At 42.1% G+C, this 17,548-nt stretch overlaps 2 protein-coding genes across 5 annotated transcripts in view; both read left to right on the top strand.

Annotated features, from left to right (window-relative positions):
* Positions 1-17,548, top strand: part of LOC104330217 (tenascin) — a 73,189-nt gene that overhangs the window by 43,201 nt on the left and 12,440 nt on the right. For 2 of the 4 annotated variants that reach the window (XM_075439257.1, XM_009935394.2), the window contains 3 exons: positions 2,326-2,598; positions 4,629-4,901; positions 12,864-13,136. The exons of 1 other annotated variant lie outside the window; for it this stretch is intronic. In XM_075439257.1, the coding sequence (XP_075295372.1) occupies positions 2,326-2,598; positions 4,629-4,901; positions 12,864-13,136 (819 nt within the window). The remainder of the gene's footprint in view (positions 1-2,325; positions 2,599-4,628; positions 4,902-12,863; positions 13,137-17,548) is intronic. One more of the 4 variants, XM_075439255.1, reaches the window with a different exon arrangement.
* LOC142363629 (tenascin-like) lies at positions 5,837-12,698 on the top strand. Its single transcript, XM_075439524.1, has 5 exons — positions 5,837-5,840; positions 6,015-6,287; positions 8,631-8,906; positions 11,181-11,453; positions 12,688-12,698. Exons 1-5 carry the CDS (start codon positions 5,837-5,839, stop codon positions 12,696-12,698), a joined length of 837 nt encoding a protein of 278 aa, XP_075295639.1.

Genomic DNA, 17,548 nt, shown 5'->3' with positions numbered 1-17,548 from the left:
TTGCAGCATTGGCATGGAAGTGGTGATGTCAGAGAAAAAAAAAGATTGTAACACATTGGGAGTATACCTTTCTGAAAGCTTCCACTTCTTATCCTTGTTACATGAATTTCATGAGGAAATAGTCCTATAGCCACAGTGCTCAGTTCAGCAGCGATCAAAGTACCGGTGTGTAAGTTCAGATCTGGAGAACCTTGCTGGAGGCTAATGACTGTACCTGTCCGTCACCCAAAATCAAATTCACAAAGTGGCTTAAAATATTTGCACAGAAACACGGAAATTATTTCACATGTACTACAAGGCTAGAGCAGTCTTATCTCTCAATGTTTTGTTCTCTTTTTTTTTTTTTAAGTAAGAAACATCATCCCTTGATATCATTTGCTGTGACATTGTCATTTTTATGTCATATATGTTGGATGCTTGATGGATGAGGCTTTTGGAGGTCTTCAGCAGTCCAAGCTGGTGCATGATTTTGTATGAGAATCTCCTGGTCCCCAGACAGCATGATGGAGTTGTGTGCGCTTCGATTTCAGACATGCATGAGAAACAAACGGAGGAAAAGGGACTCTGCATCTTGGAGGCAAATGAAACTGAGAACTCTTCAGAGAAATCTGAATTGTTTTCAAGCTGTAATAATTACTACATTACTTACTATAATCAAGCTTTTACTTGAAAGATTTTACCTTGCTGTAACTTTTGGTTTAGTTTCATTTTTATTTTAAGGAAATGTGTTTGTTTTATTTGTTTGTGTTGCCACCAAATGATCATTATTTCTGATATAACCAGTTCCTTTTCTGTCCTGCTTTCTCTTTTTCAGCTAAACAGTGCTATTTTGACAGGGTTCATATTTTGCCTCGATGTGTCTCATTTCTGCTCCTGATAAAGCAGAACAGCTCTGGATTCATGCTTTTTTTTTTTTGTTGAACATCATCGTGTCATTTCATGAACAACCGCTTTCTTTCTAACAGGATGGGAAAAGCTCATCAAAACTTAGGTGTTCCTGAGTAGTAGCAATTTACTATACACTACTGAATCTCACTGAAGATATTTGGCTGTGATCTCTGAGTGCTCAACATCTGAAAATACAGCCCCAGCTACCTGTATAAGGCTATGCAGTAGTCATACAATAAGCATTCTGTTTTTACAGGGGGGAATTTATATGAGCAATATTGCAGAGCCTAATGTTCATTTATTCCAGGGCCCCTTTATCGTCTGCCTGAAAATATGCATAAAGCTTAAAGCTGAAGTTTACAAGTGATAGATCAGATAAATTGCCCTTCTACATCGTGTCTTATAAATTCTTAGTCGTGCAGATTGGCGTTATTCAGCTAGACTCTGTTCTTGTTACAATGCTTATGTATCGACAATGTAAGTAAATAAAAAAAGCGCTAGGAAGTCGTTGCAGTTCACAGGCCGACGATAGATCACATAGCAAGATTTTCCATGTAGAAAAAAACAGGCATTACACTGTCGTTTTCCCATATGACTGCTAATTTTAAGGAATCAGTTGTATTATTTCCTCTATAACAGAGGACTTTCTGTTCTTGCTGAGGAAATGGCCAAAACTTTCAGATTTAACAACATTGGAGAGTTAGCTCTGATGGTTCCCACTTCCTTGGCCACGCTGGTGATGGCTTATGAGAACGCAGTCTGTGAAAGAAGATTTCAGTTTGAGATTAATATTAATATCAGTAACTCTAAAAATCCAAGCTTGTCTGCCCCCAGGACGGTTTTGTGGACAGAATAATGCAATATAAGGAAGACAGATCCATTAAACGGAAGACATGCAGACATGCTTCTTTATTGTTTTAGATTAGAAATAATTTGGAAGAATAAATAGAATACTTCATGTGGCACAAGTAAACGCATAAACATCTGAATCCCAGCTACTCTAAACTCAGTGTTTTCCTACCCTTACAACAGGCACTTTTGCAGTATTCACAGAAACTTCACAATGGCAAACACCGAGTTGTTAATAGTGCAGTAAAGCAGGTGTAGTAATACTTACTTGTCTTGTAGGGAGTTATAATTAATGTTGGCAAAACACTTGCATCTGTAAGATGGTCTATAAGCTGCTTTCTGTAAGCAGCCTTTTAGTATTAATGTGGTTATTTATTATTATTACAGTTCTTGCTGTTCTGTTTTCCAATGTCTGTGAAGAGACTTGACAAGTTATCTGAGGCAGCTGAGAATGTAAATGTGTGTGTGGGTGCATCTCCGTGTCACTGATTATGAATGAAATTCTTTAAGATGGAACATCATTAAGTAATACCTCATCACCACTAGTTTGTAATCTGAGTAACTGATTGACTTTCTGTCCTTATTCAGAGGAGGAACCTGAGCTTGGAAAATTATCAGTATCAGAGACTGGCTGGGATGGTTTCCAGCTCACCTGGACAGCAGCCGATGGGGCCTATGAGAAATTTATCGTTCAGGTGCAGGAGTCTGACAATCCCGAAGAAACCTGGAATATCACAGTCCCAGGCGGACTGCGCTTTGTGAATGTTACAGGCCTCAAGGCCAACACACCTTATAACATCACACTTCACGGTGTGATTCAAGGCTACAGGACCAAACCCCTTTCTGTTGAAAGCGTGACAGGTATCTTTTCAAGTCACTCATCCAGTCTCCTGGCTCCCTTTCTTTGCAGACAGGGATGCGAGCCAGAGCTGTTGCGACGGCTCGGCAAAGCTTGCTCACTTGGATGGCTTTGCATGGGGTGCGCTGAACTCATTAAAGCTTGGCTGAACATCTCTGGCATGGAAATGTCTCATGAACAGACTTTCCAATAAGAGTGTCAGTGCCCCCATGGAGCCCTTGGCTTTTAGGAATGCTTTTTTCCCCCCACCTCAGAATGGCTTGTTTTGTTCCCTTTACTCACTTTTCTGCTGGTTGACACTAACAGAAAAACCCAGCTGGCTGTTGTACATGCTCGGGAAAGCCCAGGTTGCCTTGTAACATTATAAAAACCTGTGTTTTATGGCTCAGATAATCAAAGACCGAGAGTACGTTTACTTTTTTACCCTTCAGAAGCTACCTCTGAAATTGTGCCCCAGCTTTTGTGTAAATACAAACTCAGTGTGTGCATCTGTCTCAACGGCAGAGAGACATCTTCTATATGTTCTCATATAGAAAAGAACACAAGTGAATTCCTACCAAGGGTAGTATCATATACCAAGCCACAGAAGGTTGTTAAACAGTCTGATTGGTCTGAGAAAGATATAATGCAAGAAGACCAAATTCAGCAGAACTACCCTGGCATAAAACTGACCTGAAAGAAGGGAAATACGCCCCACATTATCAGAAGGGTGCATGAAACTAATCAAGAGCCACAAAAATAATTTTCTGGCTGATCCTGTGACAGACTAGACTTTAAAATGAGAGAGCTTATGATGAGCTTTGACTGTGAGAAGTAAATATATACTTATGTCTATCCTGGCTCATTGACTCTTCCAGGTGTTATGATCATTATTAATAAACAGAGTGTGAATTAATTGGCAATAAAGGGGCACCAGTGGCTCTTCCTTCAGATAATTTCTTGTAGACAATATCTGCTGCCTCTGGGCTTCCTTACAGACCTTTGCAACCTCCTGTGACTGTGAGATGGCCAGAGCTTGCTCATAATTGATTTCCCCAAGCACATATTGCCCAACACAGAAGGGAATAAAAGTACACATAAGCACTAAACAGAATTAAAACAGTAACCACAACAGAGCTTGCTTGTTTCAATAATGCTTTAAGCAGCCTGGCTTAGGCAGAAATGTGTCTGGCACAAGGCACTTGCTTTGGGCTGTGTCCCACTGCAGGCTAGAAGTCCTGTGCTTGCAGAGGGTGAGCTGGTAGCAGATTGCCCATTGAAAACAGACAAATGTGGCTGGACAAAGGAAGCTGTACGGGGACAAACAAGAAAATAGACATCATGTGTGTCCTGCCCAAGTATGCAATGTGCTCTCTTTTTACTAACTTAATGAAAGCAGCAGAAGATGCCCTGCTGAGGTTTCCCCTTCCCTTTCTGGGTCGTGCTCAGTGCCTGACTTTTTAAAATTTTCCCTTCTGGGGACTTCCAACTGAGCCTTCCTGTAGCGCGTCAGGGATGTCTACATACAGGAAGAAACCCCCAGGCAGCTATCACTGCTTTGCGTTTTGGCTACGGCTCCAAAGTTACATGCCAGCTTTTACAGGCTTAAGCTGAAAGGGAAAGTGGAAGAGCAAAAAAACCCACAACCTGTTCTTTTGGATAAGGAAATAGCTCTAGTTTTAGCTTCTCCTAAAATTGGAAGCAGACTTTTCCAAATGTCCTGGGGGAATTCAGAAAAGTTCTTTTGCATCTGCTTTCATGCTCAGACCTCAAAGACACATGGCTGCTCCTGGAGGTAAAAGGAAATAGCCATAGCTTTAAAGCTTGTTTTTATTTTTTTTTTCCTTCTTTTTTTCTTATTTAACATTTAGAGATGCTTTCATTTGATTTATTCCCCATAGTACCTGTCTGCTTGTAGCAAGCTTTTACCCAAACACTTTTCTCCAACGGCAGCTTGGAGTGCTGCTAGTATGAGCAAAGAAAGGCACGGCACTTCTGAGCAGGAGGAAGTATGGGACTGTCTCGTTTTGACCAATGTTGTTTCCTTCCTCAGGAGTGCACCCAGAAGTTGGTGAGCTAACCGTTTCCGACATTACTCCTGAAAGCTTCAACCTTTCTTGGACAAGCACCTATGGGGACTTCGACGTCTTTACTATTGAAATTATTGATTCTAACAGGTTGCTGGAGCCCATGGAGTTCAACATCTCAGGCAATTCAAGAACTGCTCATATCTCAGGGCTTTCCCCCAGCACTGATTTTATTGTCTACCTCTATGGGATCTCTCATGGTTTCCGCACACAGGCAATAAGTGCTGCAGCTACAACAGGTATAGAAAACCTACCTCAATGCTAACTCTCTTCTAACTCTTCCTTACAGGTTGTGCCCCTTGCCCTGCCCTGAGCTACCCCATCAGTCTACCCATTACTAAATCCTCTACCTCATTGTTTGACATGTTCTAAGGAAGACCTGCTGGAGATGTTTTGAACTGTGAAAGTTAAACCATCACCACATTCAGCAAAGTCTGTCAGTCATATTGTGATGTAATTTATTTCACATAATAAGCTTGCTCTTGTTCAAACATTAAGGTCGGGGCAACTTCTGATACAGATGAAGAAAAACAAATTTCCCAAGAACAAAGTGGGAGATGCTTCATTCTGTTAGCCTTGCAACATGTGTTTGCATCTGTCACACAGCATAGAGGAGACACAATTTCTCTCAGATAAGCTGATTTCTAGATACAGTTTTTATCCTGATTCTCCAAACAGATTTCAGGCAAATTTCAGTCCGTGATAGCAGACTCCTACAAGGCAGATGCATTGCTTGAATTAAGCTTCAGAAGGCAGTCTACATGGGATGAGAGATTGAAAGAGTCCACTTGACTTGGTTTTGGTGAATAAAATAGGTAGCCATTTAGGTGTTGGCACATTGTTCATCTCAAGCTTTTACAGGTGACAGCTTTTCCAGAAAAGGCAGGGAAGTCAAGTGTTTGATGTGCTTTAGCCAATTACAGTATGCAAGTGAAGAAGAGGACTAGACTACAGAAGCAGAAGATGCATTCTCATAGTAGGCAGAGAATAGCTCATGCTGTGATCAGTTAGTACCTGTGCCAAATTTTGCCTGCTGACATGAGCTTAGGAAAAGTTGTCATAGCAATAGATTAGTGTGGTCAATGATATTAAATAGAATATTAAATTTCAGTGATCAGATAATACAGAGTTGAATTTTCTAGCATCAGCAGATTGTGAATATCCTCAATGAATCATGGGTAACACAGGCAGGGTGAATGCAGGGGCTGTGGTATGGAAAACATGGAGAAACACAAGGCTAGATGATTTTTGCAACCTGTGGCTTATATGAACTCAAACTTCTATATTATCTTATTTTGTTGCTTTGAGTTTTAATAATTGCAATACATTTCCATTTGTTTTTCTTCCCATAGTAGAGGAACTTCTCCTTAGCAAACTCACTGTATCAAATGCTACCTCAGACAGCATGTCACTCATGTGGGAAGCGCAGGACAATGCCTTTGACCATTTTATTCTAGAAGTCAGAAACACTGACTTCCCTTTGGACTCCCTGGTGCACACAGTGCCAGGGGCCTCCCGGCGCTATGTAGTCACCAGCCTCAAAGATGCCACTAATTACACTGTCCAACTCCATGGTGTAATTGATGGGCAAGGTGGTCAGACCTTGACAGCACTGGCAACCACAGGTATTTCACTGTTTCACCTTCCAGGTTTTCTTTTTTTCCTTCTTTCTTTGCTGTCCACTGAACTGCTCTAAAACATGGCTCCAACTCATCATCATTCCTTTGGTAAATTATAGGGAGATCACTATGAGGGGAAGCTGAAATAAGCTGGGCTTGAGAGTGCTTGGAAAATGAGAGATCTGAGACAATGGAAAAGGCTGAAAAAGTGCCCCCAGCATTAAGGGAACCAGTAGTAAACCGTGGTTGGTTTCTTTATATATACACACTTCTCTGCAAGTTCTATGTATATATAGTTGTCTTGCTCCAGATGGTTAGTATTTTTCAAAGAGTATCTTTGCGCTTGATCTGGAATGAAGTTCTTGTTCATCCCATCCCCACTTGCTTTGTTGTGGGTGGGAGTCCTACATGTCTTTATCAGCCTGGAAAGGCACCTGCATGCCATTTTGGTTCTTCATTCTTAAAACCAAACGTCTTCCAAGACATTTGCATCTCTTGTGGGAGTTTCATGCAGCATGCTAAATGGCCAACCAAAACTGCATGGAGCGGTCTGGTCACCTTGTGCTGGTTCTGATGTTCTTCTCTGTCTAGCATTTTCATGTGTTCCTAGCGGAGAGCAGGGCTCAAAACGCAAGTTTACCCTTTCTTGATTGTCAGCCCAGCACTCTGTCACTTGCTTTGCTGCCTTTAGGTCTCTAAGACCTGTCTTGTTTCACTGGATGTCAGAGCTTCTCCTGTGGTGATGCTGATTCCAGGATGGCAGGAGATCACTAAGACTTGCCTAAGAGATAATGTCAACTTGTTTTGCATGTAGTGTTCTTTGGAGTATGGGTGTCGTGATGTGAATGTGCCTGACTGGATGCAAATGGCATGTGAAGGAATGTGCCCATTTCAGGACGAGATTGGAAAGGATCAGTTTGTCCTCTCTGACCTGCATGCAGGGCTGATGGCTCCATGCTCTGTTTCACTGGGTTCTTCACCCAAGCCTGTTTGCTTTGTGGATATTTCTTCATCTCCTCCCCTGTGTTTGGAAGTACCATGCTTACATGGTGACATCTTCACTGTCACCCATGAAGGCATGGATGGTCATCAGATGACAGCATGACCACAGCATGTGTCCTTAATTGGGGCCACTTGGATTCACCTGTTCCTAGACAATTCCAGAGAAGAAGGTAGACTATTATTTAAAAGTCTTGCAATGAGGGATGGGAGTAAAAGTTGGAACATCTTGCAGCAGTTCATGTTTTAGTAAAGAAAAGGATTTCATTCTTTCACTATTCTGTTTGTTAGTGAGATTCATCTTTCTTGCTTTCCTCTCAGCATGAATAACTTGCATAGTTATTCTCCTGTATCTCACTGGCTGCATTTCCCAAGGTGTTCTTGGTTTGTACTCAGCTGGCAAGAGAAAAAGTAGAAAATCAGCCCTGAGGGCAGACACAGGATTCTCTGACTACCTGATTGCTGGGTCGTATTTGTGCTCTCTCTGTGCTCTAATGAATGTTTAATGATTTTATGCTAAATTGAATAGCTTTAAAACAGGATGGGTATGGAGCTCTCGCCCTCCTGTAGCTGGAAGGCCAAGTTTCTCCCCTGGGAGGGAAAAGATGTGATTTTGAATTTCCTCTAGCAGAGAAGCAAAGTCTTTGCTTCTTAAGGAAGGGCCCTGACTAATGAACAGTCAGAAAGGAGAGCAACAGCAGCGTTGTGAGGTTTTTTGTTCATTCTATAGGTATTCTCTCATTGTGCCTAATCAGAGGATGAGGAACACCTTATCTGTGGAGTCCAGGGAGGTTTTGGCCTGAGATTAGTGCTGAGATAATCACTGTTAGGATTGAAACCCCTCATAAAATTCAAGGTCCAAAACGAAAAGTATCTACAACTGAAGGCAACAGAAACACGAAACAGAAGCCGAACTGGGATTTCAAGGATGTCGGTTTTGGACTCATCTAATTCCTGGCGGAATCCTACTATATCTACTTTGGAATTGCTGTAGGTTTGTATTCCCATCAAATTCCCAGTGCAGAGTTCCTGCAATGTCTATGGTTTTACCACAGGACTGTATGCTTCTGGTGCTTCTTTAAATCAGGCCCACATTTCATTAGGAAAATTGACTATATTTGCAAGAATTGAATGAAAAAAAATTAAAAGTCAGCACTAATTTCAGTGGCTTCTTTCCAAAACCTTACAAAATAGCTCTTGCAATGCTCCTTTTTTTTGTTCTTCAACCACTGCAAAACAAGGGTAAAATGTTCAGCCTTGTCTTTAAGCATCTATAAACCTCCACTGCTACTTCCACCAGCCCCCTCCGGAGTAATGCTGTCTCTCCACCTGTGTTCCTTTCTCCTTCAGAGGCTGAGCCACAGCTGGGCACGCTCACACTCACAAACGTTACCCCCGACAGCTTCAACCTCTCATGGACCACAAGAGACGGGCCTTTTGCCAAGTTTGTTATACACATTAGAGATTCCTATGCAGCACATGAACCCCAGGAGCTCACGGTGTCGGGAGGTGCTCGCAGCGCTCACATCTCAGGCCTGCTAGATTACACTGGCTATGATATTAACATTAAGGGGACCACCAGTGCAGGTGTTCACACAGAGCCCCTCACTGCCTTTGTCATGACAGGTACCTGCTTAAAGATTTGGAGTCTGTTTATTGGCTTACAAAAATATCTATTCCAGCATGGATAAAAAAAAAAACCCTCTCTACAGCACTGAATATCTTGTCTGGCAACAAGGATTTTGTTTGCAAACTTAGTGCAAGGATGGGTCAGACCAGTCATATTGACCTTAAAAAAGTTTCTAGGAGGAGTACTATTTTAAAGTGAGGTAAAAGCCCTCTGGAGTCTTTCTCCCATTCTAATAAACTTTTTTAACTCCTGAAGTTTGAGGGAGAAATTTTCCTAATACTCAGTAGTTGCATCTGAAAGATCCAGAGAGGACTGGATTTTAGAATGCCTCCTGTGCTGTGATGTCCCCTTAACAAAACCCTTACATCTGAATATTTTGGCCAGACTTTGACTGGGGTTGGCTGTACATCACGTTTCCTACATGATCAAATAAATGCCCCAGAGTGCACCTTCTGTGTGTTACGTGGCCAGTATGTGTTACTAGGGCTTCTCACATAGACATATGGGTGCCCTAAATATGATTAATTGAGAAATTGAGGCCTTTTCCTTTTTCTCCTCTTTTCCTTAACGTGCAGTGGGAGCACCATCTGCAGCAGCAGCATCCCTCACAGCATCTGGGCTGGCAGTTGCTGTGAAAGTTGATGTCCGTGATCATTTTCCTTAAGGCAAATGGTTGCGTTTTGCACCAGTTCAGATCTGCCCCCTGATGACATTTAGTCACATGGTTAGAAGTGAGTAACTCTGCTTCCAAAACCCCTGCTCTTTTGGTCCACCAGAGCACAGATGCCTCCTTTTTGAAAATAAACTATGGACATTGGTGTTTTGAAAGGAAGATTCCCACAGCGAGGTAAACCCGTGGCACTCTCTGCACAGCAGAAGGATGTGCCAGCAGTTCACGTAAGCCTGCTGGGCTTAGAGTGTTGGTGTCATTCAACACCTATCTCAGGAAAATAATTCCAGCATTTTGGGCTCTTAATTTGTTTACCTACCCTCTCAGAGACCAAACCAAAATGTGAATCTGTGAATCTTCAGGGTTGAAGCTGCAATCTTCAGGGGTTAGAAGCAAGTAAGCTGCAAAAATGTCTTCAAATTGAGTAAATTCAGCTGAACCTCTGGCACCAAAATGAAAACATAAGGACTTCTAAATTATAAAACTTTGGGAGGGAATTTTTATGCCAAATTCTAACAGAACATCAATTTCAGTAGAAGTGAAATGTCAAAACCAAACCCAAAACCCTTTCCCAGAGAAAGTTCTGTGTTTAACTAACAGGTATTTTCTGAAGTGAGTGGAATTTGAGTGACTGCAAGATCAGAGGAGTTAGCTCCTGAGCCAACAAAGCAAGGAAGGTTTGTCCAACAGAGAAATACCAGCAATGCCCAGGATCCAGGATCAAGGCCAGGGCTTAGCAGAGCCAGTGGATCTTCCTATTTGACTTGTCAGACTTTGACTGAGCGCAATACACTGAGAAACTCTCTTGTGAAAACTGGGCCTTATTTTTTTTCTTCAAAGACTTGGTGGGAAAGTTTTGAGGAGTTGATCCACAGCCTCTAAACTGACAAAATGTCATGCTGGGGTGAAAAAAAAAAAAAAGACCTCTCACTGGAATTTCTTCAAGTTGTCATCATACCACACTGGCAGCTGCCTGTGAAGCTCTGGACAGATTATTGCTCTGTTTTGCAGTCATTAGCCCCTGCCCTTAGCCAGTGCAAACTCTGGCTTCTCTCGTATCCCCTGCAAAAAAAAATTCAGTACTTGCACTGACTATGACCCTGACTGATTAATGTTCTGCTTCTGGCAGTTCTTCTGGCATCTCTGACCCCTCCACCATTGAAAAGAAAAGCTGGAGGTATTCATGTGAAGTAGAGAGGTAAAGAAGCAAAATACAGGAATTATGAATGACAAAGCTGAGGCTTGTCCCTAAAGCACCGATGGTGGAGACAAGTGGAAGGAAATGAAAGCTTTATGCATAGCATTTCTGAAACAGTTTTGCTTATAACTCTCTTACAGTGCATGAGTAACAGAAGAAATGTGCTTGGAAGGAATTTCAATGGAGCTTGTGAGACACCCTTGACGAAAATTAAGAATTGAGCATCCAGCTTCTGGAGGCTCCATTGAAAATCCTAGTCCTGTGGTCCTGGCTATGCACTTCTGTTCAGTCCGTACTTTGGGGAAAAATGTGATTTATGTTTGGTGGAATCTGTGACGCTTTCTAATTTGCAATGTTTTTCGCTTCTTTTTTTGTGTGTTTTTGCACCTTCCCTTCTTTTAGAGGCCATGCCCCCACTGGAAAACCTAACTGTCTCTGATATTAACCCTTATGGGTTCACAGTGTCGTGGATGGCATCGGAGAATGCCTTTGACAACTTTCTAGTAGTCGTGGTGGATTCTGGCAAGCTGCTGGACCCACAGGAGTTCCTCCTTACGGGAGCCCAGCGGCAACTGAAGCTTAAAGGCCTTATTACTGGCATTGGCTATGAGGTTATGCTTTATGGTTTTGCCAAGGGGCACCAAACAAAGCCCCTAAGCACTGTGGCTGTTACAGGTATTTTAATGCAAAAAATTGTTCTCTTCCACCCTTTCTTTCTTGCTTTTCTTCTCACATGGAAGATGTTTCATGCAATCCATTTGCAAGGCAAACCTTGGCTTTTGCATCCTTTTCTGCATTGTGGCCACACATAACTTCTCATGATTTATGAGTTCACCAATGAAATTCTGTTCCTTTTAACTTGGTAATTCCCTTTTGCCTTTATGAGGGATCCTGTAGAGGTGCATGACATGGGTTGAGGGGTGAAAGTTTCTGGTATGTTTATGCAGGTACTTCTAACCGAAGTCTTCAAAAAAAAATGGCTGCATGTGGGAGCTCGTCTTGTTAACAGCTGGTGGGCACATCAGCATTCTCCAATTTACCAACTGTCAGGACCTTCAGGAAGAGTCAAGAATTTCTTGCCCATGGCCTCCTTTCTTTCACTCTCTGTGTGGGTTCCACCCAAAGACCATCGAGTGTAATCATTGCCACCCATAAAGTCAGCATCTCTCTCCAGAAAACCTTAGCTCTCGTTTTCAACTTCGTCATAGCTGCTGTTTTCCAGCAGCACTTGAGCTTTCTCCAGCCCCATAACCATCAAGTCTCATCTGCCTGTTGCTGCCTATGCAGCAGGAAAGCTGGGGGTTAGCTGATTGGAGATTCATCAGAAAATAAACAAGAATGTCTTTCTGTGGAAGAAAGAAGTGCATTGGAAATGCTGTAAGATAGTAACCACTCCAGCAGCATTTCTCTAGGGAATGCCTAGGTGCCTGACCGTACTGAGCTTAACATATTTTGTGGGTAATTAATAACTTGGAGCCCCTGGGATCCTCTTGAATGGGTTGTTTCACTAAAGACAGTCGGTCTTGAATTTGGATTTAAGTGTGCTGCTTCAGCATTTGTTTAATATTGAAGAATTCATCTGATCAGAAGGATCACAGATGACAGAAGTGCATGAAACAAGGGTTTTGCATGAAGAAGACGACTTTTTCAAGTGGTTTCTATGTTGTCCTCCTAACAGAGAGAGACTTCACACTATTACAGGCATGCCTGCAGTTCCATAACAAGAGCTTGTTTTTATCATTCATGAAGGTTTCACATAGGTAGCAAAGGAGAAATGCACATGAAACTTACTATTAGCATGTGTAACTTTGCATGTCAGAGGCAAATGGTGTGTGTCCATGTGGAGGGTTTGCTATTAAAGAGTGAAAGTTTGAATGGGACTGCACACACTCACATATATCTTCTTCAGTATGTGTATAACACTAATTTTTTTTTTTTTTTTTTCACATAGCTGGCAGACTTTTTCCCTTTGTTTGAACTGTGGTTGGATTCTTGCAGCATGCTATATCCAAACCTCAGGCAGGTCTCTAATGAACTGATTAAAAAATCATTTCTTTTCCCTGCTGCTATCTTCTCCTTTTTTAGAAGCAGAACCCGAGGTCGACAACCTTCTGGTTTCAGATGCTACCCCAGATGGCTTCCGTCTGTCCTGGACTGCAGATGATGGCGTTTTCGACAGTTTTGTTCTAAAAATCAGGGATACAAAAAGGAAATCTGATCCACTGGAACTAATAGTACCAGGCCATGAGCGCACCCAGGATATAACAGGGCTGAAAGAGGGTACTGAATATGAAATTGAGCTCTATGGCGTTAGCAGTGGACGACGTTCCCAACCCGTAAATGCATTAGCAACCACAGGTATTGTCTTTGCAGTCGGAAAAGCGTAACGTGTTCATGCCTGTTTCTTTCAGCATCTCTCCTTTTCATAGCCAACCTGACCTGTAGCTGAGGTGTAAGAACTATCTTCTGCATGTACCTTATCCAAGTTACTTGTTCAGTGTGGTGTAGTTATTTATAATCAATCATCTCAGATTCCTTAACTTCTTCACTATCTATTTAATATGGTTTTATTTAATTACTTTCATGATCTGGAATTAGGCAGCAGAATCTAGCAATTAAAGCACTGGTTTTGAGGGGCAAGAAATACTGTTTCTGTATCAGCCTTTTGCAGTGATTTCCTGTGAGTAATTACATATCACCACTGCACAGCTCTCTAGAAAAGAGGTATGGCAAAATGATTTTACCAGAGCCATTGAGAAGTTTTTTTATGGCTTGAGCAGCAAAGGACTAAGCACCATTAACTTAGACTGATCTTACCAGGAGCAACATGTGTAAATTAGCTTAGTGACTTACCGAGGTAAAATCATCCAGAACAAAAGATGCAGGTATGACTGCCAATTCATGCTGTTTTGGTTTAAAAATACCAAGACCTTAATCTTCAACTGCAGCATGGCAATTCCACAAAGCTGAAGTTCTAGCCTTTCATAGTCTCACATTAATGCAGCAACATTGTAAACATAACTGCAAATGCCTTCTGTCTGAAGTTAGCCTAAACCTATATATGTTTCTGAAAAATCTCCACTAGAACAGAGCTTCATTTTCTCAGTGACAGGGAGGAGAAGGGAGGTTTTGCCAATTGTAACTGGATTATTTTTTCTTCTATTATTTTTCTATGAAAATATGCAGATACTAGTCAAGTAACAAGTTCTCAAGGCTTAGGTTGAATTTCTTAGATTAATTTAAACAAAAAAACTGTTCATAATTTGAGGCATTTCATTTTGGCATTTTTGAATGAAGCTTTTCATTTTTTTTCCACCAAAATCCTGGTTTCATTTTGAAACATATTTAAATCTAAAGCAAATGAAGCAATGTCCTGTGACCCAAATTCACTCTTTTAAAAACTTTGAGCTTGCTGATATGAAAACATAGTAATTTCAAATCAACCTAATTCCAGGAGGAAGGGAACAAAAGGGGACAGATAAGCTCAGTGTGTGAGGATGCCAACAGAAATGCATAAAAGAGGCATTTGCCCAGCTGTCGCAGTGTACTCCAGACAGTGCACAGAAAAGGGACAACAGGAACTCAGTATTGAACAGCTTTTCCTGAAACAGCATGAACTCCTGATTCACCCTCGTGTCTGTGGTGCCAGTTCTTAGCATGCAAAGGCACATTTGTGACTAGCTTGGATAAAGAGTAAGGGCATATATACACTCACCCAGACATTTACATGAAGCAGAACATGCATCCATCACAAGCCACCTTTCTCCAAGCTCGTGCGCATTGACTCACAATGGAGAGGGATGTTTAAAGTCGACTGCACTTGTTAGCAGCATGTCCCAATTTTCACTGACTTCCAGGATATTTATGGTAAACCACTAAGAGTTATCGTTTTCCTCATGACTACTTTCTTATTCAGTTCTTTCAGGGAGATTTAACACGTGTCACCTACTGAAGCCGGTAGCCCAAAAGATGTTTGTCAGATGTAAATAGCCCATGGATGATTGATAACAGGGCTGGAGCCACAAAAATCCAGCTAAATAATTCAGACTGCAGGCTGCACCACAATGGGCAGCTGGTGGACCAAGACATCTAACTAATTTCTTTTTTAGGAGTTGATTGTTAGACAATCATATGTATATTTATAGCATTTACAGTGTGGTTGCAAAGAAATATTTCTGTCCCTGAAGGGGGTAGCTCAGACAGGCTTACATTCAGCCTTACTTTGTTCTGGCCTGTGTACAAATTATGAGTGAGCAAGGAATAAATTAGCTAGAAAATCTTTAGCTTTAGTAGAGGAGATAGTAAAATAATAGTTGGAACAAAGCTAGCAAACAGACCAGCAAACCTAACCCCAACACTGCCATGGAAATGAAGCCAGGGAAATACTCTAGACTGAAAATCCTTCTCTGTTTTTATCACTTACAGCTTCCCCCTTCTTCCCTACCTGGGCACATGCCCTTGTGTCCTCAAATACAGTCTTCAGGGATTAAGTCTTCAACTGGTGTAATTAGTGCAGTTCAGGGAGTCTGGTTTGAGCACTGCTAAGCAATCCTCTCTGAGGGTCTGACCTCTTCTCTTTGTGCAGTAAACCACCCACCCGCTGTGAGGAAGGAGGGGGAGGAAAGATCTTGTAGTGTTCACCTTTTGCTGCCCTGTCCTCCTCTGTGGTTTCCTCTCCTTTCTCTTTTAAGAAGAGGTCAGCAAGGCAGTTAATCTAGTGACAGCCGTGGGCTTTGAATGTGGAAAGGATAGAAGGGCAGGACAGGCATTTGCAATTTTCTCCTGTATCTTGTGTTGGTCCTGCAGCCGGTAACTCGCCTGGAGGCTGAGATGACCTCCCTTGCTCCTGTCACACCGGGAATGTGGTGTGAAACTGCTGGGCATGGGAGTTGACAGTAAAGTCATGTCTTCCCACACCTATCACAAATAGTTCTTCTCCATTATTTACTCGTATGTACAAGTGAACAGCAATGGTTTTGCCCCAGAACTACTGATGATAATGTTGTCAAAAGTTTGTCCTTCTTGGGAGGATGATAGTACCCACTCTCCCTACCCTCTGCATTTTTTTGTCATTTCACCCTCATCAATGCTGCTGTGATAGAAAATGTTAAATATAAAATCACTGTAGTGCAAGGCAGCATCATACCGATCTGCAGGGTCTAATCAAGTTGGCACAAGGGACTTTGTCCACTGCTGCTCTCAGAGGGACAGTTGATGTGTTTTGGAAGTTGGTCTGTGTAATGTCTGTTAAGGTGCAATTCAGCCCTCTCTGTGGGATGATGACACTGCTGTGTGCCACTTAATATCCTTGGTAGGAAGTGTGGGTCTCATGCTGCTGCTTTCCTCTGCTAATGGTGTTTTGCCAAATTGTAACAGCATTTTTCATCTGAGAAGATCACAAAACACTTGACATGCTCTTTATACATGATAAATGCAACCTGATGCTTCCTGTTGCTTAGGAGAAGAAAGCCAGTGAACGTACTCCTCAAGGCCAGGTTGGACGGGGCTCTGAGCAACCTGGTCTAGTTGAAGATACTCTTGCTCACTGCAGGGGGATTGGCCTAGATGACCTCTAAAGGTCCCTTCCAACCCAAAGCATTCTAGGATTCTGCAGTCTGTTAGTAATGAAAGAATAATTTTGTAGCAAAAAAATCCCCAAAGAGTCGAAGCTACTCAGGTATCATGGATGCTTTAGCAACTTCACAGGGAAGTTCTCCATCTCTCATACAACTAATGGGGAATGACACTGGAGGATAACACTAATTACCTCTACCTGCCCAACAGATGAATTGGGGTTTTTTAATAAGTGACAAGACAGAAGCACACTGGCCATTTTGTATGCCTGCTTAATTTTGGCTTTCAGGTAGCTCAAGAAGATGGTTTCATTTGCTCCTTTTTCATTTCGCTATGCTGAAAGGTACCACTCTCTTACATCTCTGGGACTCATTCCAGGAACGATGCTTGCTCTGATGGTCCATTATACTTTCTTTGCCAGGCTTGCTCCCAGGAAAGTAGCTGCAGTTGGGGTAGTTGGGGATGTGGAACTGTCACGTAGTCAAGGCTTTTCTTACCTCTGTTTATTGTGCAGCAGCTCACCTGGTACAGAAAACAAGCATGAAACCCACGGAAGTGTGCACAGCAGAGTCCAAGTGAGATGGATTGGGTACTTTATTTTCTGGGAAAGACTGAAATTCGCTGTGTGTATGAAAACCAAGTGCTGGTTCATCTCTTTGGTGTCTACGATCATCACTAGCCCTTTTCACCAGTCGCTAAGATCACCTACAATGTGAAACAAAATCTGTGTGATTTTCACTTCTCTCTTTTTCCCAGGTTTTCTTTATGCTCCTCTGTTTCCTTCAGACTGTACCTAAATCAGTAGCAACTTTGTGTGCGATGTAACTTTACTAACCCCACCTTGCTTGCTTAATTTTCTTAATGTTTTTTTCATTCTTTCTTTGCCTGTTCCATGTGAACAAACCCAACATGTCTAGTGAGCTGCAGAGAAATAATTTGTGTTTCTCTTGAGAGCTGAGTTATTTTTCTTCCCTTGCCTTTCAATTTAGTCCATTGCTGCAAGAGCTTTGGGGACATGTGGAACAAACAGCCCTCTGACTTCTTTCCCGCAGACATGTTCTTTCCAAGCAATTTCAAGCACAGTGACTTTTTTCCTCCTCTTTCCTCCCTTCCCCCTGCCCTCAGCCTGTCTCCACTGCTCTTAACATGGCTGATGTTTGTTATCTCTCCCCTTTGTGCTAATGGCCTGCTCTGTG

The sequence above is a fragment of the Opisthocomus hoazin genome, chromosome 19 (genome assembly GCF_030867145.1).
Source record: "Opisthocomus hoazin isolate bOpiHoa1 chromosome 19, bOpiHoa1.hap1, whole genome shotgun sequence".
Taxonomy (NCBI): domain Eukaryota; kingdom Metazoa; phylum Chordata; class Aves; order Opisthocomiformes; family Opisthocomidae; genus Opisthocomus; species Opisthocomus hoazin.
The sequence above is the reverse complement of the archived record's forward strand: the minus strand, read 5'-3'. Positions and strand labels throughout refer to the sequence as shown.

Excerpts from the sequence above, each read along its gene's own strand:
- LOC142363629 (XM_075439524.1), top strand. Across the intron at positions 6,288-8,630 it reads GACAGCACTGGCAACCACAG|AGGCTGAGCCACAGCTGGGC; the intron begins GTATTTCACTGT and ends TTTCTCCTTCAG. Across the intron at positions 8,907-11,180 it reads CACTGCCTTTGTCATGACAG|AGGCCATGCCCCCACTGGAA; the intron begins GTACCTGCTTAA and ends CCCTTCTTTTAG.